Below are 27,813 nucleotides of genomic sequence, written 5' to 3'. Positions count from 1 at the left end.
TCTGTCCTTTATCGAGCCCATCTTTGCATGAAATGTTCCCTTGGTATCTCTAATTTTCTTGAAGAGGTCTCTGGTCTTTCCCATTCTGTTGTTTTCCTCTATTTCTTTGCATTGATTGCTGAGGAAGGCTTTCTTATCTCCTCTTGCTATTCTTTGGAACTCTGCATTCAGATGCTTATATCTTTCCTTTTCTCCTTGGCTTTTCGCTTCTCTTCTTTTCACAGCTATTTGTAAGGCCTCCTAAAACAGCCATTTTGCTTTTTTGCATTTCTTTTCCATGGGGATGGTCTTGATCACTGTGTCCTGTACAATGTCATGAACCTCCATCCATAGTTCATCAGGCAATCTATCAGATCTAGTCCCTTAAATCTATTTCTCACTTCCACTGTGTAGTCATAAGGGATTTGATTTACGTCATTCCTGAATGGTCTAGTGTCGTTCAGTCGTGTCCAACTCTTTGCCACCCCATGGACTGTAGCCTGGCAGGCTCCTCCATCCATGGGATTTTCCAAGCAAGAATACTGGAGTGGATTGCCAATTCCTTCTCCAGGGGATCTTCTCAGGTCTCGGTCGCACTGCAGGCAGACTCTGAGCCACCAGGGGGAATCACTTTAGCCTGTTACTATTATGTTTTCCATGCTGTTCTATTATCTTGTTTAAAAAGCTTCTCTTTGGCTTTAATCAAGACTTCTGAAATTTGACAATATATTTCACATTTGATAAATAATATGTTAACATAATCATATGACTTTTCTCCTTTTAGCTATTTTAGCTCTAAAGCTTTTTGTTTTAAGCTCTTACCAATTAACATAAAGATACTTCTTGGAATGATAACACTTTAGAGCTATGCATGGCCATAACCTTCAGCTCACTGACATCACAGAAATCAGTAGGGGCTTGAAGGTTCACCTCAATGAGGGTGGAAGTGAGGGCGGGTAGAGCACCAAAGACACAAAAAGATTCAGCTGAGAGAAGCCCCAGGTGGCTCTCACCTGCCTGCAGGTTCAGGCTCCAGTGAAAGCAGACCACTCTCTGCATTTTCCCCTTTGACCTTGCTCTTTCCTTTGGCTGCTAAGAATACCCTTCTAAACCCCTTAGTCTTGCTATCCAAATGTCTGCTCTTAGAAAATGCACCCATTCTTTAAGGTTCAAATTAATTATCACTTCCTCCCACTGAGTCTTCCCAGGGACTCTCCCCACCCCCAAACCCCTACTTCTTAAAGTCCCATCATTCTGAGTGCTGCATGTGCATTTTTTTATTTCTCTCTGTGGCCCCAGGGCCTGGCAGAGTGCCCGGCATACAGTGGGTGTTCCAGAAATGCCCAGTGAAGGACTAACGAAATGAGAGAGGTCAGCCACCACTCCATCTCCATGGCCCTTCCCGCGCTCCCAGGGTTCTGCAGGGTGGACTCCGGCTCGGCAGAGGGCATCCCAGACCCCTCACCAACCCCGGAAGCCAGGCTGCCTGCCGTGGGAGGACTACACTTCCCAGCAATCCCAGGGAAAAGCGAAAACCCTTTGGCTTTGACAGCCACCACCACAAGTCTTTCCGCCTCCCCGGGCTGCCTGGGAGCTGGGAGCTGGGATTATGGTGGCCTGAGCCACAAACGCAGCTGCAGGAGCCTGGAGCCCCTGACCCTTCCCCTGCCGCCGCCCCACCAGGAAGACCAGGAAAGCAGCCTCAGACCTGCCATGCCTGCCCCGCCCAGCCCCCCGGGGGGCCTGAGACGGCCTCTCCCGGACCGCCGCTGAGGCTGGACCACCAGCCAGATGTAGCCAGGCTCCGGAGCCGTCTCCTCCCCTCCTGTCTCTGAGGATCTCTCCTGCCCGATCCCCACCTCCTGGCCCAGGGGCCGGCCGAAGGGCCTGCAGGCTCTGGAGCCCTGATGCCTTCCTGCTCACTCTCCTGAGAAGCCACCTCTAGCACCCAGAGTTGGGGGCAGGCCCCAGGGACAGACGTGGGCCAAAGTGAGCCCAGAGTGCCCCGAGGCCAGGGCCCACCATGGCCCAAGCGCTGCCCTGGCTCCTTCTGTGGATGGGCTCTGGGGTGCTGCCTGCCCACGGCTCCCAGCCCGGCATCCGGCTGCCCTTGCGAAGCGGGCTGGGGGGTGCCCCCCTGGGGCTGCGGCTGCCCCGGGAGACCGACGAGGAGTCTGAGGAGCCCGGCCGGAGGGGCAGCTTTGTGGAGATGGTGGACAACCTGAGGGGCAAATCCGGCCAGGGCTACTACGTGGAGATGACCTTGGGCAGCCCCCCACAGACGGTAAGGTCGCTGGTCCAGCCCTGCCCTCCCTCCTCATGAGCCGAGGAAGAGAGGCTGGGGGTGCAGCATGCGGGGGGCTCCTGCTAAAATGGGGGCTGCATGGTGTGGGCTGGAGGGATCCTCTCCCAAACATGTCCTCTGGGATCATAGTGGCAGCATTCAGCCCCAAAGCCCCGCTTCCCACTTCCCTTCCCCTCACAGGCTTTGACTGTCCTCCCCTCACTCCTAGTCTTATACACACACCCCTCAGGAAGGATTTGGGGACAAGAAAAACACGTGGATTGGGGAGGCCTGATCTGGGGAAGAGTCCAAACCACAGGGGCTGTGAACAGGTGTCAGCCCACACCATGCCTGAGTCTCCCCACCCCTTTGCTCTGGATCTTGGTCGCCCAATCTCAGCATCTAGGGTTCTGACCAAGGGATCCTGGCATGAGTTGGATCAGCCCTTTTCTCTCTCTGTCTGGGCAGCCGCAGGGCAGTGAAGCGAGGTTTCTTGTGACCTCCACTCTAGCCAGAAGCTGTGAGCTGAGTGTTGCCTTCCCCTGTCCCTTCTTCCTCCCCACCCCTTTGCAGCCTGCACTCCAGCCCCTCCCCCACCTAATGCCTCCCTGAGCACTGGCCAGAGGGAACTGAACTGAGCCTGGGGAAAGGACAGATTGTAAATTGCATAGAACGAAGGAGCCAGAGCCCCCTTCTAAGCATGAGACTCTTTCCATGAGCTGATAGGTGCTTGGGGGTGGCAGCGATGGAGAAAACACTGCCTGCCAGGTCCCCACGCCCCATGCTTCCTGACAGTCCTCCAAGGTACCTCCTAGGTGGCCATGGAAGGTGCAACCTTTGCGCCCCTGCCCGGGTTGGAGTTGGCCACGAGCAGCCCTCTGCTGGGTTGCTGTGGCTGACCTCTGTGAGCATTTGCCTCCTCGGTGGGGGAGTCTGGGCATGGGTAGCAGGATGGCTGAGTGTGTGCTGGTGAGTGTCACCTTGAATCTGAGCCTGCACATCTCTGAGCCACCCCCCTCCCCCGGATCTGTGTCTGGGAGGCTTGTCCTTGGGAGGGTCGGCCAAGGTGGGAGTGTGTCTATGGGCAGAGGGAACCGCTACACTTCCTGGACTTCTCAACAGCACTTACACCAAATTTGGGGGAGAAGCACACTCCCCCTTTCCAATTACCTGATGGAAGCAAGCCTTCCAAGGTCCATGCCACCCAGGCCTATCTCTCACCCCCACCCCCCAGTGGATCCAGGCTCTGGGCTCCCCTCCTTATAGTGCACAGGGGACTATAATCGGACTTGAGGCAGTAGAAGGACAGAGCCTGAATCCAGGCCTCTCGCAGCCTGAGCCAACAGGAGGCCAGGTGTTGTGAGGGAGCAGGAAGCTGTGGGACCAGGTTCCTACTCCCGTTTCTGCTACTGATGCATTGTGCAAATTGTGCATAGATCCTGTGACATGGACACAGGACAGACTGTGGGACCAACAAGAGCTTTGGGGTCAGACAGACCCGGAATGCCAGCTCCACAACCCACAGCCTTTCCTTTTCCCAGCTGTGTGGCCTTGGGAAAATTATATAACCTCTCTGAGGCTCTTGCTGTGTCTTTAAAATGGGTGATATGAGATCTCCTTTGCAAGGTGATAGTGAGGATTAACAGACTTTGTAGGTGAAAGCATCTAAAACAACGCACCTAGACACATACTTGACCGCCAGTAAATGTGAAATCACTTTCTTCTAACTTGCCTGGCCACCTCTGCCTCTTCTGTGTTCTGCAAGGAAGCATAGAAACTTAAGTGTTCTGAGCCTCCACATTTTACATGTAGAACATATAAATGGGGGGCTATTAACCATACTTCCTTGGACCCTTGAGATAAAGTGTACACCCGCTCAGCCCAGGAATTGACAGAGAGCAATTTCCTAATAAATGTCAGCTCCCTCCCGCTCCTTCCCAGGAGAAGGGGAAAGCAGGCTTAAAGTTCAGCACCAGCCCAAGGAGCCCGTGGCAGATGGGGCAACTCTGGGGGTTGTCTTACAGCTCCCAGGCCAACACCAGCCAGTCTGTGCTCTTCGGTGACTTCAGTTCTCCCCCCAGCAGTCTGGGAGAAGGATGCCCTTTTTCCTGACCCTGGGCTTTGGAAGCACCAAATGAGAACGTGAAAGGCACAGTGCCCTGAACAAGTAACTGTGAAACTTGGGGTGCACTTTCTGTGTGCCAGGCAACTAATTGCTGGATTTGGGAGACTGAGCCACAAAGAGACAGGAAATGTATTTTCTGCCTCAAAGAGCTTGAGTGTGGAAGTGAAAATTTAAGTCCCTGGAGGAGGAAATGGCAACCCACTCCAGTATTCTTGCCTGGAGAATCCCATGGATGGCAAAGCCTGGCGGGCTATGGTCCATAGGGTCACAAAAGGATCAGACACGACTGAAGCAACTTCGCACCACGCACCCATACCTAGGTCAGAATCTCAGGCTGAATCTCAGGTTTGAAAATTACTGACCTATAATACAGTGAGTGGATTCTGTAGGTGTTTTTTGCTTTTTCTTTTTTAATTTTTTTCCATCTATACTCTTCTGAGGGAGGGGTTCTTTTCTTCACTTTATTTATTTACTTTGGCCGAATCATATGGCATGCGGGATGTTAGTTCCCCAATCAGGGATTGAAGCCATGACCACTGCAGTGGAAGTATGGAGTCCTGACCACTGAACCACCAGGGAAGTCCCTATAGATGTCCTGGAGGAGGTAAGAATCAGGCAGTCTCACAGAGATGTGCTGTGAGCATTTGTGAGCAAGGTCTTGAAGGATGGATAGGAGGGGCGAGGCCATCTCAGTGAAGAAAGGTCCCCCCAAACTGCGTGCTTCACTTGTGTATCCACCCCTTCCCACCATCTCCCCGAGACCAAGTGAGGACACAGTGAATGAGAGAACGAGGTGTGTGTGTTTGGGTTTACGCGTGTTTGTTCAGGAGACAGTAGGAAACCCAGGCCGGACTTTGGTCTGCCAAAGTGAGGGGAAAATTGAATTTGTGCAGCAGAATGACAAAAGAAGCAATCTTTTAGAAAGAGACATCTGAATTGTAGAAAGAATGGGACTGAGGGATGCAGGTAGCAGGAGGCTCCATCACAAAGGCCCAAGTGTGGAGGGCTGTGACAAGGACTGCGTGAGTCTGTAAGCGGGGGAAATGGGAGGGAGACCGGGCTGCGAGGGACGGTGTGAGGCAGTTAGACCAGACTTGGTAACACTGGTGTGAGGGTGAGGAAGAAGGTGTCAAAGACGATTTCAAGATTCCCATCTGGGATGAATTAGAAAATGACAAGACCATTTGTGAGAAAGTTGGCAGCAGGGGATGGTTTAGGAGTGCGGATATACGAATATATCTTTGTATTTATGATTACAGCTTATAAAAGTTTTAAAATAAACTCTATATAGATTATTTTGTTCTTTCCAGTAATTCCTGCATTATATAAAAAGGTCTTAACCATTTTAAGATTCTAGCAGAATAAATGGGGACTGAAAAATAACTGGCCAGTTGGCTGGTCAGTAAACTGGACCCTGTCTCACCCTTGACTTCCCTCTCAGCCTTGCGTGTGTGCTGTGCCAAGTCACTTCTGTCGTGTCCAATTCTTTGCAGCCCTATGGACTGTAGCCCACCAGGCTCCTCTGTCCATGGGATTCTCCAGGCAAGAATACTGGAGTGGGTTGTCATGCCCTCCTCCAGGGGGTCTTTCCGACCCAGGGATCAAACCCGCGTCTCTTATGTCTCTTGCATTGGCAGATGGGTTCTTTACCATTGGTGCCACCTGGGAAAGCCCTACTCAGCCTTACTACCTACCTATTTGTGTATCTTGAAGGAGAAAAGAGTTTATTAGAGAGTTTATTAGAGATCCTGCTTCCATTTTCTCATCTCCCTTACTGTATTCATCAGCATATGTCACTGTTTTTTGTGACATAAAAATTTCATAAAACACCAAGCTCTTGAGGACAATGTCCTTTTTAATTGATTATTTTTCTGCAGGATTTCATTTCTCCTTAGCTAATATCTATGATAGCATCATACTCAGAAAAGGCACCTAAAAAGTGTCCAGCAAATGAATAAATAAAGTGTAAGACTTCTAAGTAGAACTGTTGATGAGCCATTGTAAGTGCAGGACTGGAGCTCTTCGAGAAAGCATTTTCATTCTCTTCGCTTCAATGAAAGAATGTCATCTCATTGGAAAGGTATGCATATCACCATCCAAACAATGGGGCTCATAATTTAACTGTTAGGATTGAAATCTGGTGGTGGTCAATTTTCAGTTTAACAAATATTTTTTGAACACCTACCATGTACAAAAGAGAAGGATATGTCAGTCTTAGTCCTTGGAGCGCTCATGATTTGGTGTAAGACACAGATACGAGTGCCTAAATATCATGTAAGACCAAGTACATTTGGTACAATGAGAAGTTAGTTCTCTGGTGGTCCAGTGGTTAAAACTCCACACTTCCACTGCAGGGGGTGTGGGTTTGCTCCCTGGTTGGGAATTCTGCATGCTGCAAGGTATGGCCAAAAAAAAACCCCCAAAAACCAGAAGAACAGTGAGTCTTAGAAGTATACAGAAAGCAGCGGCTACTTCTGACAGTGTTAAGAAAGGCTTGCTAGAAAAGGTAGCATTTGAATATGGCCTAGAAAAATGAGAAAGCTTTGCTATTTGGAGAGTGGTTGGGGAGAAAAACTTCAAAAAGAGAGACATGAGCTATGCTAAGAAGCTGGAAGTTGTGATAAGGATGCTGTGAGGCTGACTCGAGGTTGGGCTTCATTCTGGAGGCAGCAGAGAGATGGTCTAGTGAATTTTGGTTCCAGGAACACATTTCCAGGCTGCAGGGTAACTTGGATGGTCTAGAATCCAAGAAGAGAATCTCAATTAGGACGCACGGGTCTGAAAGAAGATGTGAAGGAGGAGAAGTCTTCAGAGAGATGGCATCACCTGTCCGGTCAACCGGATATTCCCTGCCCCTGGTAGGGGAGAGGGAAGAGAAGTCCACTTCCTTTGAACTTCTCTGACTGTGTTTGTGTCAGGATACACAACAAAAGGAACAAGCTTTCAAAGCACAACGTGCTTCCCAGACAGTTTAGAGGTAAACAATCTGTTTGTAATGCAGGAAATGCAAGAGACACAGTTGGATCCCTGGGTCAGGAAGATCCCCTTGAGGAGAAAGTGGCAACCCACCCCAGTATGCTTGCCTGGAAAATCCCGTGAGCAGAGGAGCCTGGCAGACTATAGCCCATGAAGTTGTAAAAGAGTCAGACATGACTGAGCAGTTGAGCACGTTTACAGCACAGTACAGTTTACCAAAATTCCGTGTTTGTTATTCTGCTTTCATTACACAGGCAAGGTATTAGCATGTCCCTTTTGGGGAGGAGGAAACTGAGGCTCAGAGAGATTAAGTGGTTTGCTCCAAGTTATTCAGTTATGGAAGAACAGAGCTGGATTCAAATCCTGATCTTTGGATTCCAAATCCACATACTTGGCTCGTTCCAGCACTCTATAGTCTGGGACATGTTGGTTGACTTTGAGATGCCAGTGGACAATTCTTGTGGATGCAACCAGCTGAGAATGAAAGTGAAAGTGTTTGTCACTCAGTCATGACTCTTTGTGACCCCATGGACTGTAGCCCACCAGTCTCCTCTGTCCATGGGATTCTCCAGGCAAGAACACTGAAGTGGGTTGCCATTCCCTTCTCCAGGGGATCTTCCCAACCCAGGGATTGAACCCAGTCTCCTGCATTGCAGGCAGATTCTTTACTATCTGAGCCATCGGGGAAGCTCTCAGCTGAGAATGGGGATCTAGAAACCAGGAGAGAAGTTGGGACTGGACAGGAAGATTTGAGGATCACCTGCAGAGAGGTAGCTATGGAAGTCAAATTAGCAAACAGACTTATTCTTTGAGAGAATGGAGAGAGAAGAGAGAAATGATTATGGGAAGATTATTGGGTACAGAGATCAAGAGAGCAAAGAAAAGTAATCAGAAAAGTAGAAAACTCCAAGTGGGACTTCCCTAATGGTCCAGTGACTAAGACTCCGTGCTCCCACTGCAGGGGGCCCATGTTCCATCACCAGTCAGGGAACTAGATCCCACATGCTGCAGTGAAGACTGAAGATCCTGAGTATTGCAAAGACCAGCATAGCCAAGTAAATGAATATTTTCAAAAAGAAAGAAAGAAAACTATGAAGATTCAGGGTCTCAAAACCCATGAAGGGACTTCCCTGGTGGTCCAGTGGCTAAGACTCCATGCTCCCAATGCAGGGGGCCAGGGTTCAATCCCCAGTGAAGGAACTAGGTCCCACATGCTGCAACTAAGACCCGGCGCAGACAAATAAATATTTTCTAAAAAAAACAAAAAAACCATGAAGACACGAAGTGGTTTTCCTGACCCCTCCCTAGAATGATTTTCACACTGTGATTTGTGGGATTCTGTAACAGGACCTCAAGGGTGAGGGAGAGGTTAGGAGACAGCTAAGCAGGCAGACCCTGTACCTTCCACTTTTCCACTCACCAGGCACGCCCCCGTCCCACCTGCCTCCAAGTCTCCCAGGCCTCTCAGCATAGGTCAGTTTTGTTTTTAAACAGTGGAATTCCAGGTTTGGTTGATTGACTGGCAGATTGAGTTAAAAGGTTGAAAATTAAATTAATTAATTTAATTAAATAAATTAAATAAATAAATTAAACCTAACCCTATTACAATTAATTAAAAGGTTGAAAACTTTTGAACTCAAAGAACCACCCTTTAAGTTAGACAACCCCAAAACCCAACAACCCCAGACAGTGCTGGCCTCAGCACTGGGAGGCGACCTCCAGATTGGGGTTTGGGCTTTAACTGTACATAAGCCTCTGCTAGGACTCTCAGGCTGTCCTTTCACGCCTGTCTCCTCCTTCACCTCCCCAGGTCTGGAAGGAAAAAGTTCAGAGCTGGGAGTGGGAGGCATTGAGGAATGACTGTGTCCTCTCACTAAGGTAGGCAGTCAGGAGCCCTTCTTGGGTATCTCTGGTAAAGAGCTAAGCAGAAAACTGGTTAAAAATCCAGGAAGAGAAACATCCCTCAGGAAAGCTTCCTCCCTGACAACTAACTTCTCTGTCTGCTGGGAGCCACCTGGCTTGGGGGCCTGGGCAGTGGGGAGTTCTGGAAACAGACCACTTTCCTGGTCCTAGAGTTCCCTGGGCTTCTCCTGGCAGGAGGCTACCCTGGCTGCTGGCCACTGTAACCCCACCACGTACAGGCTGGACTTCTGGGTCGGCCTCTCGGGGTTGGGGAACACTACCAACTGTTTGACTCCAGCACCTGTGGAATTTTCACCAGATAGCCCAAGGCCTGAACCCTGGCGTCTCCTTATGGTTCGAGCAAACAGACCTATGTAGGGGACATAACTGGGCACCACGGGGGAAAGTGGGTATATGCCAGAGATGAGCTTCATTTTCACCTGATAGAGATGATTACAGCCCCTGTAAGCTGTGGATGGGATGAGGTTAGACAACAGGAAGAACACACCATCTAACAGTAAGCAGTGGCTGTGATGCCCTCAGAGCAGGATTTCCTAAGTGGGTTTCGTGGAGACTGAAGGTGCTAAAGAGACACTTCAAGGCAAGGACGGGATGGAGTTACAGGAAGTAAAATCTCTCTTCCAACCACAGCATTTCTGCTTTTTTCTCTTCGATACACTGGAATAATGCATGAGATTGGAAAAAGCTTCTGTTGCTTAAAAAAAACATTTGAAAACCATTGTCTTAGATCTGTTGTTTCAGAATAGTAGGCATATATGTTTTTTGACCATTTACATTTATCATTGCATTTGAATAGGAAGCACTGATAAATATTAGTTGAGCTGGGTTTGAGCCTAGGGGAAACGGAGCAGCCTGTCTAAAGTGGGAAGGGCACCCTTAGGGTTTGGGATGACCCAGCCTCCTTGGGATTCTTTAAAAAAAAAAAAAAAAAGCCCAAGACCAAGGAGTCTGCTTGCTCCCAGGTATCAATTGCCAGCTTCAGCCTGGAGAGCGAAGTGGAAGCAGAGGATGTCTGGGACAGGAGTCCATTTCTATCAGGTCAGCTGACTTGGTCAAAGTGGGAGGCGCCTGGATGGGACAAAATTGCCAGACTCAGTTCGAGGCAGGAGCTGCGTGCTGCGCTGGCCCTCTGCCATGCCCAGCTGCTGACTTGCTCCTTGTGTCCTTCCTTGCCCCTCTCTCTCAGCCTTGGGCAAACTCAGGTCTGGGGATATCCACTTAGGAAAGCAGACGAAGCTGACTCAGAAGCCTCTGGGACCAGCAAGTCCTGAAGTCACTCCAATTGCTCTAAGAACCTGTGCAGCTACTCCATCAATTTCATGGGTATGGTGGGCATCCACTGTTATCATCACTATACACAGTGTCTGACTGGAAATCACCCCTGAAAGGACCCTAGGGCTGAGAACCAATAGCGAGAATCTATAGTCCCAGAAACCTGCACCAAATGAGGCAATTATGGTTAAGAAAAATCGTTACAGAGCATCTACTAAGAGCTAGGTAAGAACTAGATAATAAGCTCAGAAACGTGCCCCCTGCCCTTGTGGAGCTCGCCATGTGTAGGACAGACAGACATCGGATAAATGGCTTCAAGTTGGATGAGGGGGTAGACGAAGCAGCACGTGTTCTTGAGGACTTGTGAGAGTCCAGGCTGGGCTGGGGCGTCAGGGCGAGACCTTTGGGGAAAAGAACGTTTAAATGGTGACTTGGAAGTTGAGCAGAAGTTTGACAAAACAGGGAGAGAACATTTCAGGCAAAGGGAAGGGACTATGAGCAGGTGACAGATGGTTGTGCTCCTGTGAAACTTGAGAAGCATGATGAGAGAGGGGGAGAGAGGGAAGAGATGGCATTTGGAGTTGACTTATGAGTGGTTAGGCATCCCCAACGTCAAGGGTCTCAGGATTTAATTCAGGAAGTTTTTTTTATCAGCTATCTGATGCAGAGTAACAAAGTAAAACAAGTCATCGTCGCTCAGGATTCTGTAGGTTGGTTGTGGCTCTCCAGCAGGCTTACCTGGGCTCCTCACGTGGCTGGTGGGTCAGCTGGGGGCCAGATGAAGCTGGGCCGGCCGCACCTCCTTCTCCATGAAGTCTTTCAACCTCAAGGAGGCAAGACAGAGCCTCCTCACGTACAATCCCAGGGCCACACCCCAGGAGGCCAGTGCCCTCCCCGCCCAGTGCACACACACTTACACCTCTGCTTTCCTCCTTTGTTGGTGTCCCATTGGTCAAATCAAGTAATGTGGCCAAGTCCGCGTCAAAGTTACGGGGGATCACACAAGGGCATGGACACAGCAGTAATGATTCACTAGTGAAACAATCTGCCTTTCCTTTCCAAATGAGAGACAGGAATGTCAGGAGATGAAAGAGCAGACTCTCATGGATGGGCAGAACCAAACGACCCAAGCTTTGTGGCTTGTGTGTGTGCTCAGTCGCTTCAGTCATGTCTGACTGTGCAACCCTAGGGACTGTAGCCCGCCAGACTCCAGACAAGATTCTCCACAGAAGAATACTGGAGTGGATTGCCGTGCCCCCCTATAGGGGAACTTCCTGTTGCAGGGATCAAACCCATGTCCCTTATGTCTCCTGCATTGGCAGGTGGGCTCTTTACCACGTGTCACCTGGGAAGGCTTGTGTGTATCAGGGATTAAATCCTTTCCCTTGATCTCAGTTTTCTCCTCCGTGAAATGGAAGAAAGGCTCCTACATCTCAACCAAGAGGCTTGTGATACAAGACTATAAGGGCTCTTCCCCATAAACTCTGAGGCCGACACAGAAGGAAACAGACTTTTGAGGCCGACACAGAAGGAAACAGACTTTCCTTTAGCAGAAAGAATCAGAGTTACAGCCCCCTCCCAGAGGTATGCAAAAGTGGTAAGACCCTAGCATAGGCTGCCAAGAAAAGTTGTGTTTGTTTGGCCAAAACAATAACTCTTAATAACTGGAGAACTCTCAGAATGAGAACAAGCTCCCATCTCTCCAGGCAAGTAGACAGATGACTCCTGAAGGTTCTTTTCATCCAGAAGAATGGAAACAACTCCCATCTGCTAGTGAGAGCAGGGGCCAAGACAGGTGGGATTTGGGGGACAAGGAGTTTACCCTGAACTCACCAGCTCCATGCCTGTCTCATCATCCAAGATCTGCTGCTGCAAACCCCTCTAGGGGAGCCTTGCTAGTAGAGCAGAATGGGCAGGTGTGTTGGTCCCTGTAGGGCTTGTTAGCACTTCCCTGTGAAGCTACCAGCCCTCAAAGGCCCCCAGGGGCATGCTTGTTTGTTAAGTGATTGGCACTGACCTAGTCCTGACCCCAAGCTGCGGCCCTCTGGGCATCTCAAGGCCAGAGCTACAGAGGCTTCTGAGTTGACCTGGCCCCAAGGGATGGGGAAGACCTAAGATGATTCAAGGACTCCAGCTGCTGCTGCTGCTAAGTCGCTTCAGTCATGTCCGACGCTGTGCGACCCCATAGACGGCAGCCCACTCCAGGCTGCCAGTCAAACCAGTGGCCCTGGTGAGAGGAAGGCAGGTCTGAGCTAGAGCCACACCTATAATCTAAAAACACCCACAGTTTGGGGGCCACTGAGAGATCCCTCCCTCACCCTGAAAATAGGGTACATTAGCTCTTTCCCTTTTTTCCTCTAACCATTCATTAATTCAAGGAATATTTATGAGAATTTCCCTGGTGGTTCAGTGGCTGACTCTGTGCTCCCAATGCAGGGGGCCTGGGTTTGATCCCTGGTCAGGGAACTAGATCCCGCATGCCACAACTAAGACCCAGCACAGCCAATAAATAAATAAGATATACTTATCGCCAGGCACTGTGATACGCACTGGGGACACAATGGAGATTTAAAAAAAAATTAGACACAAGGAAAGGTGAGACTCAGTGGCAAGTCCTATGGAAGCATGTTAACAAGAGAATATGACCTGGTCTTTCTCCCTGAGGAAGTCCCTTCTGAGCTCAGACTGAAGGATGACGACTAGACAGAACTGCAAGTGGAAAGGAGGATGGTCCACGTAGAGTGAATGACCCACGCAACAGTCTTTGAGGAGGGACCATGGCTGATTGGAGGACCTGAAATGAGGCCAGTGTGGCTGGTGGGCAGAGGGCTTGGGGAAGTATGGGACAAGCTAGGCTGGCTACAAAGAGGCAGGGTTGGACCATGAAGGGCTCTATAGGAAACATTAAAGCTTTAAATCTTTATTATAATAGCAAAAGGAAAACCATTGACATGGGAGGGTAACTTGGTCACATCTACACTCTGGAAAGAACATTCTAGCCACAGTACAGAAACAAGTTGGCGAGATCAAGGTGGATGTACCAAGACCAGTTGAGAAGCTATTGTGATATTCTAGGATGAGACGATGAGAGCTCTGCCAGGGGTGGCAAAAGAGTTGGCAAGAAGTGAATACTTTCAGAGGCCTTTAAGCTTAACTGGACAGGACTCGTTGATGCCTTGGATAGAGATGTGAAGAGGAAGGTGTTAGGATGTCTCTGAAGTTGCTGACTTACGGAACAGATGGATGGTGACTAACAGAGGCAACTTTGGAGAAAAGACAGATGGGCAGGACCAGGTAAGGTCAGCCCTGGCCATCCTGAATTTCAGGTGTCTTTGAGGCAGTTCAACAAAGAGTGAGAAACTAGAGCTTTAAGTTCAAGAGTCACAGGGATATACGTGGTAATTACAGCTGCTGCCATGGGTGAGATGGCCTGGGGACACAGCAGAGTGGGAGAGGAAGCGGACCAAAGCCCAGGCCTTGACATGAACCCGCAGAGTAGACAGAAGATCCATCAGAGAGGTGGGAGGAAAGTATGCCACAGGGGGACAGGGACGAGTGTTTCAAGGAGGGAGGGGGCCTTCCCTGGGGGTCAAGTGGCCAAGACTCCAAGCTCCCAATGCAGGGGGCCCAGCTTCGATCCCCAGTTGGGGAACTAGATCCCACATGCCTCAACCAAGACTGGCACAGTCAAATAAAAAATAACTATTAAGGAGGGAGGGGTCAGCAGCACTGAATGTTCTGGAGAAGTCAAGTGAGATGACGATTAATTTGAAAACAGTCTTTTGTATTTGGTGATGTGAAATCCTTGGTAACTGTAGTAAGGGCTGTGCTAGAGCGGAGGAAGGGATAGAGGCGAGACTCAGTTTGAGGATGGGTTGCGGAATGAGTAGGAGGTGGAGAAATGAAGACAGCTTGTCCGATAACTTTGGCTGTGAAGGGAAAGGAGAGAGAGGGTGACTGGAGGCGGGTGTGAGAGTAAAGATTTTTTTTTTAATGAAGGGACAAGCATTTATAAATGCCAATAGGAAGAATCACAGATTTGGGGGTGGGGGTAGGGTGGCATGAGAGTTGAATCCTCCCGAGCTAGGAGGAGGGTCCGCTGAGAGGCAGGACACAGCACAGCAAGGACAGGTGGGAACGATAGACGTGGGGGGTGGGGGGGTCCATCTGGAGGCCCCCATTTGGTGAAATAAGAGGGGAGGGCGTCAGCTAAGATCTGGCTGCATGTAAACCCTCCCCTTGCAGGCTGCCCAGGGGACTCATGATAGAGATGTGGGAAGGACGGGACCAAAATCACTTCTCTCAGAAGCAGGGTCACAGTGCAAAGGGCAAACTGACAGAAGGACATTTGCTCGGGAGGAAATGGCAACTGCTTTATTTTGGTTTCCCCTTTTTTGTGGAGGGTGCAGAGGGGGAGGCAGGGAAAGCAGTGGGAGCCTGAATTCCTGGTGTGGGGGTGGGGGGCGGGGGTTGTTAGAGGGAGGGGGGAAGTGGAGGGAGTCTTGCCTCCCTGGGCAGAGTGGGGAGGCCTTCCTCAGGTGAGGAGAAAGGCTGGGACTGGAAGGGCACCAGGAGAGACGGAAGGGCACCAGGAGAGACGGCGGCCTCCGGGCTGGGAAGGGAAGGACCTGCAGAGAGGGCTCTTCCCTCTGCAGGAGAGAGAGTTGGAATGGGGAGGCCTGAAGCCCCCAGATAAGGCTGCCATTCCAGGGTCAAGGGTGGTTGGTTTCCCCTAGGGCCGGCCAGGCGCCCGTGCTCCACGCCAACCCCCCACCCAATCAGGGGCACCAGCTTGTGGAGGAGACCCTCTTTCTTTGGGGTCCACTGGTAACAGGGATCCCTGTAAACCTGAGGCCAGCCCCCAGGGTGGGGACCAGAATCCTGGCAGGTTGGGGAGGGCGTCCTGAGGAGTGGGTGGGTGAAGCAGCCTTTTTAATCATTAACCTGGTTGATTGAAATCTGAACTGCTGTGCCTCCTGCTTTATTGATTCTCTCTGAAAGCGCAGCATCTGGGGCTGGTGGCTGCTAAGAGACCAGGGAGAGGGACAGAGGGGAGAGGTAGGGGCTGGGCTGGGGGGATGAGAAGACAGGGGAGCTAGGCCAGGAGTGGGGGCTGGGAAGAGGAGGTGGGGTCCGAGGGCTGGGCAAGTGGGCGCTGGGGGGGTGTAGTCAGCAGAGCCCCAGAGGACCATTGAGAGCAGGAAGGAGCCAAAGAACCAGATGGTGGGGGGAAACGCAGTGACCTGCCCAGGGTGACAAGGTCAGAGCCTGCACCACAGCCGAGGTCAGCTGACTTCACGGCACTGAGCAGAAGCGATACAGAAATGGAGGGCCCCAAGGTCGGGGGAGGAGCTGAGGCGAAGGACACAGTAAGCCGCCAAGAAAGGACTCTCTTGACAGATCACTGTGCTCCTGGGGACCAGGGCCTTTCCTTTTTGCCTGTGAGGATGGAGGAGGCATCAAAAAATGGCTGACCGCCTGAGGAGGGGTCAGGCCATCTCGGGAGGAAGAAGGACGAGGCGGAAGAGACGAAGACGGAGCTGCACAGCGAGGAACGGCGGGACGACAGCTGTCTGTCTTCGCTGAGCCAACACCGGGGCCTGGGAGGTGGCTTTTCACCAGGACCGCACACGGGGCTCCTGGCTCCCCAGTACCTCTGACAGTGGGCCTCCTACGTCTCGGTCACCTCTGAGACAGAGGGGAGCCCTTCGTGAGGAGCTCCATTCTGGCAGACAGGGTCAGAAACATGTGGTCTCCCTGTGCCACCCTGGTACCCACAGTGCCCCTGGCCAGTGCCAGCTCCGAGAATAGCTGGTCTCTGAGCTGGGAGGGGGATGAGCCAGGCTGCCTGCTGGTGACGTGGCCCCTAGAACCAGAGATGAGGGGAAAGGGCGAGCTCTGCAGACAGGCTGGGCCAGAACCCAGGGTGAGGAAGGGCATCTGATGGCAGAAACAGGAAGGAGAACACGCACGCGCCAGTGACGTGGCTCTGATGACACAGAAAACGTCCCAGTTCTGCAGAGAAGACAGAAACAGACACAAGGCTTCTGAGGCCATGAGGAGGCTGTCACAGGACGCCACCCTGTGTCTGTGGTCCTGGTACTAACAGGGGCCAGTCTGTCCAGTCCTGCATCTGGGAGCTTCACCCTGGACACTCCAAAGGGAGACCACGTGGCCGGGGCGGGCCGGGGGTACAGGACAGAGCAACGCAGGGAGTGAGTCCAGGCCTCCTGTCCTAACATCTTTCTCTCCCTTTTCTCTGGCAGCTCAACATCCTGGTGGACACAGGCAGCAGTAACTTCGCAGTAGGGGCCGCCCCCCACCCTTTCCTACACCGCTACTACCAGAGGCAGCTGTGAGTACCAGGGAGAGCAAGGGGGAGGGCCCTTTTCCAAAGACCCAGGGCCAAGGAGGGTCTGGGCAGGGAGGAGCTGCAGGGAGAAGGACCAGCTCCCCAGACAGTGACCCAGTGACAGGAGAGGGGGAGTAGAAAGGCTGGGTGGAATGGTAAGTTAAGGGGCGGCCAGGACACGCTCCAGTTCCAAGACAGGGCAACTTCCCGGGGGAGGGAGGGAGGGAGGAGAGCAGCCCCAAAACTCATAGTACAATCTCGGGGTGCCCTGTCTCTCTGCCTTAACTGAGGGGCGTGGGGGCTCCATCCCACAGACCTCAGTGGCTCTTGCTGAGCACGCTGCAGTGACAGCTCCCTTTGCTGTGTCCTCACCTGACACAGTGCAAGGAAGCGAAGGACAAGCCTTCCACAATCCCACTGCCTGACCTGGTTATCAGGGACTGAAAGCTAAATGCTTCCCTGTGCATCCCCGGCGTTGCAGCTGGACATGACTAACGGGTGGGAGGGACAGTAGAAGTGGGCTTTTAAGGTATGAGGGGCAGTGAGGGGTGATCTGGGAGCCCCTTTAATAGAAGAGCAGGAAGTGGTGTATCTGTGTGTGAAAACATGTGAGCAGAGGCTGACATCCCATCCCTTGACTTGTAGGCAGATGCCAAAGCCATGTTCTCAGGCCCCTCCGCTTTAACTTTCCAAAGTCAAGAAAGCAGTCAGGGAAGGGAGCGTGGTCAGTCCCCTCGCTGCCCCATTACTCACACCCCCACCCTGGTCAGTGTGATCCCACACAGGCGGCAGGACACAGGGTGATGAGCAAGTTTCCTCCAAGGGCTGTGCCTTGCCTACCCACCCTGCTGAGGTGCCTGTGCAAACCCTGTCCTTGGACGAACTTGCTGAAGAGATTCCACACTCACCCCACCTGGTACTTTCTCTACCACTCAGATGGTACCACCAGGTCCCAAGGCAGCAAGAGTCAATGGCTCCTTTTCTTTAGGAGCGAGATAAGGTCAGGGGGTGAGAGGTGGGAGATGCTCGCTAGCTGTGCCTTCTGCAGAAGCAGGCACAATACACAAAGCCTAGGCTTGTTCTTGCAGGGCCTGAGCTCCAGATCTAGGAATATGAGCTGTGGACACAGGAGAACGAGCCCCAAGCAAGGTCACTTGACATTCTGTCCTGAGTAAATCATCTACGGATGCTCCGTGGAGCAGCCTGACAGCAGCGTGGAGATACCTGGGATGAGATTAGGCACCAGGGAGTAGGTAGGATGCCAGATCCCTGTACTGGTTGTGGTTATGCACCCACAGATCTCTGCCTCCTTTGCACAGGTCCAGCACGTACCGGGACCTCCGGAAGGGCGTGTATGTGCCCTACACCCAGGGCAAGTGGGAGGGGGAGCTGGGTACCGACCTGGTGAGCATCCCCCACGGCCCCAACGTCACCGTGCGCGCCAACATTGCTGCCATCACGGAATCAGACAAGTTCTTCATCAACGGCTCCAACTGGGAGGGCATCCTGGGGCTAGCCTACGCGGAGATCGCCCGGGTGAGAGGAACAAAGCACTCTGTCTGCATGCTGCACAGGGACAGAGTTGGAGGAGAGGAGGGGCGGGAGGGAACTGAGGGAGGGAGGGAAACAAATCCGTTTAAAGAGCTGCTTGACAGGGGACAGGGTGGCAGTCTGAACTTCATCCCTACAGAGGGCTGAACTATGCTGACAGGTAGAAGAACAGGCTATTTTTCCTACTGACTCTCAGATCTTGAAGAATAAGAGAGAGGCCCCCATAACTCTGAGACAGGTTAAGCAGATGGGAATCAACAATCCTGTAGATCTTTTCTGTTTGCACTGCCAGTGTGCCTTGCTGTCCCTCTCACCACCAAGTCTCAGTACCTTAAGATGGTCTTTCCCCAGGAACACCCTCCCAAGTTTTGCTTTTGCCCCCTGCCCCATTTCTCTTTCCACCGGGGCCCTCTGAGCCAGGACTCACTCCTTGTCTCTCTCTGCCACAGCCCGATGACTCCCTGGAGCCATTCTTTGACTCCCTAGTGAAGCAGACCCACGTGCCCAATCTCTTCTCACTGCAGCTCTGTGGCGCTGGCTTCCCCCTCAACCAGTCGGAAGCGCTGGCCTCAGTTGGAGGGAGCATGGTGAGTAGGTCCTAGGAGAGGGGAGCCCCCCTGCTTCCCACCCTCTGAGGCTCCACCACAGCCTTGGGCTCCACTACTGAGAATCAAGAGAAACCTCTGTATAGTCCCCACCTCCACTTTTCTTCTTCCACCCTTGTCTTCTCTGCATCATTCCAGAAAGGATTTGAGGCTCCTATGGTAAACTTGGAAAGGAGGAGAGAGGATTAGGAAAATTTCAAAGGAAGTAAAAATAAGGCCTCTCAAATCAAGATGATTCAGTCTGACGATCAGAAGGCAGAGATGTAAGGAGTTTAAAAGTCCATTTATTAATTAATTAGGACAACTGGTGAATGGTTCTCTATCTCCAACAAGCAGAGAAAATAAAACTTGTAATATAAGCAAGTTATCATTCACTCCACATTTATTGTGCCGGTTTAGGTTTAAATAACTTTATATCAAAGGGTTGTGTGATTCTGAAACAAGTAATTAAAAATCCTGGAAAGCCTCCTCCCCTGAACACATCCTTGACACACTGAAGAGAGCATCGATCGCTTTAGGACGGGGTCTGATTAGATACAGGAAAATGAGAACGCGGATGTGCAGAGGGCTCTGCCCTGCCGCCCCCTCAGCCCCTAAATGGCTGCTCCTACTGCTGGCACTCTGGGTGACTTGCTGTCCTTCTGTGTCGGCTCATGGGTACTGCCTTTTTTTTCCCCTAGATCATTGGGGGTATCGACCACTCGCTGTACATGGGCAGCCTCTGGTATACTCCCATCAGGCGGGAGTGGTATTATGAGGTGATCATTGTACGGGTGGAGATCAATGGACAGGATCTGAAAATGGACTGCAAGGAGGTAACAAAACCCAGGGGGAAGCAGGGAGAGGTAAGGGGGAGCAACAGAGCATGAGGCCAGACCCTGAGTTATGAGGCTGGGAGGATAAGGCATAGGGGCAGGACCTGCAGGAGGGTTGGGGGCTGAGCGCGGGACTGCCAGGAACCTAAAGGTCACAGCAGGACCAGAGGTTTAACGTGGGACCGGGGCCCACGTGAGTTAACGTCTCGTAAGGAAAAAGCGCGTCTTGCTTTGTGACCCTGGGCGAGTCGTCCGAGAGGCAGAGTGACCCGATGCTGTAGAAGGCTCTGGCTTCAGAGTCAGAGCCTTGGTTTCTAGCTCTGTTCTAGCTACATGCCCTCAGGCAAGTTACTATGCTGTGTTTCAGTTTCCTTATCTGCAAAATGGAAGTAAAAACAGCTTTTCCAAAGACTGGTGAAAAGAGAGAAAATGAATCAAGTGTTTAGCCCAGTGCTTGACACACAGCAGGAGCCAGCAGTTGAACTATTTGGGCATTCCTTACCTAGATTCTTAATGTACATTCAGTTAGAACAGATGCAAATGTATTATGAAAAGTTAAAAGTATTATACAAGACGTTTTTATTTTCAAGATTTGGAGAATGTCTACCCACCTAAGAAAATACGAGTTAACGTTTACTGACTGCTTCCTATGTGCCGGGCACAATTCTCAGCACTTCAAATATATTAATTTATTTAATGCTTATAATAACTCTTTGAGGTAGGTACTATTATTATCCTCATGTTACAGATGAGGAAACTGAGGCACAGATGTTCAGTAACTTGCCCAAAGAGATCCACCAAAGAAGTAGCAAAGCCAGGATGCCAACCCAGGAAGGACCCTAAGCAGTCAGACTCACCCCTCCAATTCTGGCCAACGCCTGGCATCAAAAAGGCTTTTGATATGCTAACCTGTCTTCTCCCTCTCAGTACAACTATGACAAGAGCATCGTTGACAGTGGCACCACCAACCTTCGATTACCCAAGAAAGTGTTCGAAGCTGCTGTCAAATCCATCAAGGCAGCCTCCTCGGTCAGTGGGAGTAAGGACTGGGGTACAAAGATAACAGTGTCACGGGAAGTCATGAGGGGCACAGTCCTCCACAAGAGCCAAGACGCCTACCCTCAGACTCCTCTACTTAGATCGCTTGAAAGTGGTTCTCTTCCATGGGCCTGTCTGTTTGCACACAGTCTCCCTGGTCAGTTTTAGCCTTCACTCTTGCTCTCTTCCTCTAATCCTTGGGTTTTGGCTTAGCTTCCCTTGGTTTAGATACTTCATGTCTAGGGCCCAGTGAGTGTGATCTGAAAATGGGAGGGGTGAGGTGGTCTCATTGTTATCCCTTTCTTGCCAACACAGACGGAGAAGTTCCCAGACGGTTTCTGGCTAGGGGAGCAGCTGGTGTGCTGGCAAGCAGGCACCACCCCATGGAACATTTTCCCAGTCATCTCACTCTACCTAATGGGTGAGGTCACCAACCAGTCCTTCCGCATCACCATCCTTCCACAGGTATGTCCCTAGCCTTAATCAGTGGGATGCCAGGACGAGAACAATGTATATACTAAGAGATAGTCAGCAGGCCTGGCTTCCTGGAACTTGGAAGAGAAAATAGATGAGGGCCCAGTGGTAAAGGGCTTTGGGGGAAACCAAACCCGTGGAGCTCAGGGCTGGCAAAGGAAAACGCAGCCAAAGGGCATCGACACCAAGAAGGCAGAGATGGTGTGGAAGAGAGGAAAACACGAACTCTCACCCTGTGACTGCTTATCCTTAGCAATACCTGCGGCCAGTGGAAGATGTGGCCACCTCCCAAGACGACTGTTACAAGTTCGCCATTTCACAGTCATCCACCGGCACTGTCATGGGAGCGGTCATCATGGAGGGCTTCTACGTGGTCTTTGATCGGGCCCGGAAACGAATTGGCTTTGCTGTCAGTGCTTGCCACGGTGAGAGCACCAGGGATGAGGGTGTGGGGTCAGTCTACTCACCCTGTCCAGCGGTGAGGGCACAGGCCCCCGTCGGCCTGGGAGGGAGGTACCTCAAGCCAGAGGCCACCATTGTGCAAAAGCTAGCGTCAGTGCTTGTGCTTCTTGTGGTCGCTTGGCATGGTGACCCCTGCCTGGACTGGCAACCTCTGTTGGAGACTCGGAGCAGTAACATTTGCTTCGGCACCCTGGAAAGCTCTAGATCCACAGGCAGCAGGCTGGGCCAGCGGTGACCCTGTCAGCTGCCGCAAGCCAGAGTTGAACGCGACTAGCAGGGGCTTGCCACTGAATTTCAGCAGGAGCAGGTGAGTTTACTAGGTATACGTGGGGTTGGCTTTTTGGTCAACTTAGAATGACTGGATTTTAGGTATCATTCCTACTGGACAGGGAGACAGGAAAAGGTTGCTGCCCCCAGTAACCTGGGGGGGGAGAGCCGTGCCTCCACTAGCACTGGCTGTCTGTCCTGCTTCTAAGAATCACCCAGAAGGGAGATTTACAGCCTCCTCAAGGGCTGGTTTCAAGGCCTGTCCCAGGAAGTTCGTTTTGCTGTGTAAATCCTAGCTGCTTTGTGACTCACATATGCCCTTTCCCCAGTGCACGATGAGTTCAGGACAGCAGCGGTGGAAGGCCCTTTCGTCACCCCCGACATGGAAGACTGTGGCTACAACATCCCCCAGACGGATGAGTCGACCCTCATGACCATAGCCTACGTCATGGCTGCCATCTGCGCGCTCTTCATGCTGCCCCTCTGCCTGATGGTGTGCCAGTGGCGCTGCCTCCGCTGCCTGCGGCACCAGCACGACGACTTTGCTGATGACATCTCCCTGCTGAAGTGAGGAGGCGTGCGGGCAGGAGAGAGAGATCCCCCCGAACCACAGCTGGTGGTTCACTCTGGTCACCAGGAGGAGACACGGACGGCACCTGTGGCCGGGGCACCTCAAGAGCCTCGCCCACCCATAAATGCCTCTGTCTTGACAGAGAAGAAGGAAAAGCTGGCAAGGTGGGTTGCAGGGACTGCACCTGTAGGAACCAGGACAGGGAAGAAAAAGTACTCTGACAGTGGGAATACTCTTGGTCACCTCAAACTTGAGTTGGGAAATCCTGCTGCTTGAAACTTCAGCCCTGAACCTTTGACCACCATCCCTTTATAGAGTCTCCAACCCAAAGTATTCTCCTTTTCTTACTTCTGGAAGTAAGGTGACCCCCCACAGGTGTCTGCAGTACCCTGGCAGAGCGAGGGCGAATCCCGTTTCCCTGCTGGCCAGTCAGCGGGCACGGATGGACACACAGTTTGCTATTTGCTTTAGAGATAGGGACTGTATAGACAAACCTAACCTTGGTGCAAAAACTGCCTCTTGAATTAAAAAATTATTAAAAAACAATTTGTACAAATAATTTGTACAAACGGGGGTGGCTGGATGAGGAGACAGAGAGGGAGTACAAAGACAGGGAACAGCTGGGATCAATGCTAGGCAAGGTTAGAAAGTGCCTGCTCGCTAGGCCCAGTTTTAGACAGCATCTCCAAGACAGAACCCATCTTCTAAGATGGGTGTTGCTTCCCAGTGTCTTCTTTTCTGTGGTTGCAGCCTGACCAAAAGTGCGATGGGAAAAAGGGCTTCTCTAGCCAAAAAGCTCTTTTTAGCTCTCTTAAAGGAAAAGTGCCCACTAAAAGGTTCCATCTGACAAATGAGTTTCTACCTTATTAATTCCTTGTCCCTACCTGAACCCTCTAGTCTACATGTGATAGGCAGCACTGAAACATCCTCAACCCCCAGGAGCCCCAGATGCCCTACGGGAAATCAGCCAGAAGAGAGCAAATACAACAGGGCTGCACTTTGTCTTCCTGGCTGCCTGTTCACCCCAACCCCGCCCAAGCCCCATTCCTCCGGAGCTTCGAAGCTGAGGTGCTAAGAGCAGATAGGAGTCCTCTCCTCTCTAATCCTTGAAAGCAGAATCCTGGAGATTCATTCAACAGGTACAGAGTTGATGCTCTGTACCCCTGCCTGGATTTCTTTCTGTTCAGCTCTAAGTGGTAGTAACATCTTGACATAATCATAGCAGCTTCGTTGCCTTCTCACCCTCTCAAGGTCGCCCTCATTTACTTGGCTAAGGCATCCCACAGTGGCACCAGTATCATGCCAAGAGTGTCAGGAACGCAGGGCTTTCTGGCTCCAGCAGCATCACCTTCAGGAACTAGGCTGCGTGGAGAAAGGATGGCAGATGCCAGGCTTTCTGATTCCCTTCACCACAAGAGTCCCTTGATGGAGGCCATCCTTGGCCCCATCCTCCTCTTTACTTCCCATTCCTCATATGACTTGGGCACCCAGGCTGGTTCTTGGGCCAGGCAGTGGGGGCCAAGTTCATTTCCTCCCTATCAGTTCTAAGCCAGTTGACTAGACCAGTGTTAGTGGGAAGAGCTGAATTCTCTGACTGTTCCACTGGATCCTGTTCCTATCTGGTCAACACACTGCTTCCAGGTATGGAACCTGCAGAGAGTGGACATACCTGCAGAAGAGGCAGAGGGAAACACAAGGAGGGCCTCGGGAGATCCTGGCCTCAGTCAGCTGCCCACAAGCCATAAACCAATAAAACAAGAATACTGAGTCACAGTTTTTTATCCGAGTCCTCTTCATTCCCACTGCACTTGATGCTGCTCTGGCTGGCTGGGAACACCCCATGACCACAGAGACTGACAGGAAGATTGGAGACTGTCCACTTCCGGTTCCGAACTTACTGTGTAAATAAACTTCCAGAATTGCTTCTATGAAATGAAAATGCCACGTTCTGCTTTATAATTCTTGAACCATGTTGGGGAAAACTGGCTTTCCCCAGCTCTTTCCAGGGCATAAAACTCAACCCCTTCATTAGTAAGACTCGTTGTCCGATTTTTTTCTTTAAAAGAGAAAACTTGTACTTATTTTTCTTTTCATGGTTTCTTCCTTTCTTATCCTGAAACCATGAACTCTGAAGTGTAAAAAAAATCTTGACCACAGCTTCTTGCTTGTAAAAATATGTATTATATATTTCTATTTTTAAATCTACACCAGAAAAATGACTGTGCCATCCCCACTCACTGCATCAGAGGCCTTCCCTGTGGGTCTACATGGCTTGTACCAGTGCAGGCCAGGGGACAGAGGGAAAAGGGAGAACAATGGAGGCCAAAACGTAAGTGTTGCTTTTGGATGGATCCTGAACAAGAAAGCGGAGAGCGATGATGAGACCCGGCCCCCACACACACCCTCCACCACACTGTCCCCCTGTGGCAGCCGGCTTTCCAGGGGCTTTCACTAGGAAGCAGTTAAGCCCCCTATCCCCTCCTTTTTTCTCTTTACTCCTTTGGTGTCAAGGATTTGTGGAAAAGAAACAGAATATTCTTTATACCCATTTCTAATTTCTAAATTTTCATGGGATATTGAAAAATACAGCAAGTGGCCGGAAGGCTGCTGCAAAGTTGAGGGGAGATAAAATCTTAAGATTCCAAGATAAAAAATGAATCCCTCCCCCAAGTGAAAAAAACAAAGAACTGGTCTTCCACATTGCCGCCTTCCCTGTTCATGATAGCTGCCAAACGGGAGACATTAACATGTCATTAACCAAAAAAAGTGGGTCATCTGACCTCTACAGTGGGGAGTGTTCAGGCCATTTCAGTCACCCTACAAGATGCCAAGGAGATCCCGGGAAATCCAGCTCCTTATACTGATGCCAGTCAGTAAACCTGGGCAAGTGAGACAAGAGAGGAGAAAGAGTATGTTCATGACCTGACAGTCCGGGTGAAAGACAAAGTAGGAAGAGTCACATGAACACAGAGGAGAGAATTATTTGCTCTGACAGGAAAAGTCTTTGCTACCCTCGTAAGTACTGCCAGTGCCAGTAAGCATTTCCAGGTCCAAGAATGGGAAAAATTCAGCTGTTGGTAATATAATAATATCCTTTCCCTGGAGCTAATTTTTTATTAATGCTTAATTTTTACTTGGGCTTTCCTGGTAGCTCAGCTGGTAAAGAATCCGCCTGCAATGCAGGAGACCCTGGTTCAATTCTTGGGTCGGGAAGATCCCCTGGAGAAGGGATAGGCTACCCACTCCAGTATTCTTGGGCTTCCCTGGTGGCTCAGCTGGTAAAAAATCTGCCTGAAGCCATTGCAAGAGTAAAGATAAAAGGATAGGAAAAAATTCAAAGCTCTAATAGAAACTCAGCTTTCCCAAGTATAAACCTAGGAACTGGAAGTGCTCAGTAAGAAGAGGTGGAAAAATGACTCAGTTCCAACTAGTTATCCACAGAACAAATGACTTATAAACTTGAAATATAACTTCCCTTCTTCATATTACTTTGGTCTCCATTTTCTCCCTGATAGGAAACATGTCCCCATAGCTTTCTGGCTTCAACAATTCAAACCTATATCCCATGATCATTCTGAAAGTAATTTTGCACAGACATCTCCTCACCCCAGTGCCTGCCTGGAACTCACTCAAGGTCACCAAACAACTTGGTTGTGAACCAACCGCCTTAACCTTCAGGGGGAAGAGGGAATAGCTAGACCAGGAAACTGGAAGTGAATGGGGAAAAGGTGAGGACTTCACAAGCTTGGTCTATGAGAGCTTGATCAGAAGCCAAGGCAGTGGTGGAAACGGAGGGCATGGCCCAGAACAGACCTGTGGGCTGTGCTAGTTTCTAAAGAGATGACTACCCAGGAAGCAGGGAGGACAGAAGTCTGTGGGAGGCATGGGGGCAATGGGACCTGGTTACACTGTTATTCTTGGACTGTGAATTTTGCTGATGTAAAACAGACTATTCTGTAAACCTAATGTCATGTACAAATAACAAGTGTTAACGCAGTAAAACATTCAAAATGAAAAGTCAAACTGTCAGGGTTACATCTTGTTTTCCTCAATCAGTCTCATTTTCTCCATTTGGAGGAGAGGGGCTGAACAGCACTGAGGCTTCCGGAGGCTTTCAGTGAGCAAGGCATCTGGCTGAACAGCAGGTGAGCACCAGGGTTCAAATCTGCATACATGAGCCTTAAGAAAATGGACTAGAGGCTGAGCCAAACCAAAGCAGGGTGACCGTAGAGCAAGAGCAGCTTCCTAGCTGGTTTTTACATGTATCTGAAAACAGCCCTAGGCAGGAATATCGTAATTTCAAGGCCAAATGAAACATCACCTTACCTACAATCTGCTTCCCCCAGAGGACCTGCAAGGTGAGGGGGACAGACCATTTCTGCATAATATACATACTTTCATTTACGAACATTTGAATACAGACTTTCTATACACACATTACCTATATAATAAAAATGTACATGGCATGAGTATATGTCACTGTATAAATATAGAGTTTTAGAAATCTGGAACCCGCACATCCTGTTCACATCAGTTTCTCCTCTTCATCCTCCCAGTCAGGTCCGTCATTTAAGAGTTGGACAAAAGGGACAGGTGTCATTTGTGTTGGTCTGGGCCCAGAATTTGATACACTGGAAAGAAAGAGAGACATACCTCAGGTTGCTCTGAAAAGATGGAGAGGGGTGGAGAGTGTGGTTAAGGTTTTCAACAGGTGCATGGAACGTTAACTAAGTCAGAAAAGCTCACTGGAGGACCTGAGGGCTGGTTCACTGGCTTTTACCTCCAGAAGAGTCTTCAGAGCAGGTGAACCTGATTTTTTTACAGGGAACACTAAAAACCAGCTCATCACAGTGTGAAGCTGCTTTCTGTTGACTCACTAGGCTTGCTGCTTCTTACAATCCATTCAGGATATGCATTGCCCTCAAATCTTATTCAGGGTTTTCCCTTCCTAAGAATTTAGATGTAAATTTAGTTTCTACCTCTTAGAAACACAAAATGAACAAAACAAAATAGTAAAAAGGAAATCATCCCGGGTGCTAAGAGACTTAACTCAGTCTGGTAACATAAGAGATAGGAATAACTTGTCAGTTGGCGAAGATAATCTGTAACAGGTGAGTCG

The 27,813-nt window shown here is 50.5% G+C and overlaps 2 protein-coding genes across 5 annotated transcripts in view; one reads left to right on the top strand and one right to left on the bottom strand.

The window, feature by feature from the left end:
• The first annotated feature begins 1,536 nt into the window (after positions 1 to 1,536).
• Positions 1,537 to 23,250, top strand: BACE1 (beta-secretase 1). 2 transcript variants are annotated; one of them, NM_001046531.1, is made up of 9 exons: positions 1,591 to 2,263; positions 16,826 to 16,914; positions 18,231 to 18,447; positions 18,912 to 19,049; positions 19,748 to 19,882; positions 20,810 to 20,911; positions 21,236 to 21,385; positions 21,648 to 21,819; positions 22,453 to 23,250. In NM_001046531.1, the coding sequence occupies exons 1-9, from the start codon at positions 2,003 to 2,005 to the stop codon at positions 22,692 to 22,694; spliced, it is 1,506 nt and encodes a 501-aa protein (NP_001039996.1). In that variant the 5' UTR covers positions 1,591 to 2,002; the 3' UTR covers positions 22,695 to 23,250. The 2 variants fall into 2 exon arrangements, with proteins under 2 accessions (XP_005215919.1, NP_001039996.1); XM_005215862.5 differs by having other exon boundaries at positions 1,537 to 2,263; positions 21,648 to 23,240.
• The window catches only part of RNF214 (ring finger protein 214), a 50,986-nt gene continuing 42,504 nt past the window's right edge, over positions 19,332 to 27,813 (bottom strand). For 2 of the 3 annotated variants that reach the window (XM_005215867.5, XM_024975540.2), the window contains exon 15: positions 19,332 to 27,325. In XM_005215867.5, the coding sequence (XP_005215924.1) occupies positions 27,260 to 27,325 (66 nt within the window). In that variant the 3' untranslated portion in view covers positions 19,332 to 27,259. 3 annotated transcript variants of the gene reach the window in all.

The sequence above is a fragment of the Bos taurus genome, chromosome 15 (assembly GCF_002263795.3).
Source record: "Bos taurus isolate L1 Dominette 01449 registration number 42190680 breed Hereford chromosome 15, ARS-UCD2.0, whole genome shotgun sequence".
Classification (NCBI taxonomy): Eukaryota; Metazoa; Chordata; class Mammalia; order Artiodactyla; family Bovidae; genus Bos; species Bos taurus.
Note: the sequence above shows the minus strand (reverse complement) of the source record. Positions and strands in the feature narration are given on the sequence as shown.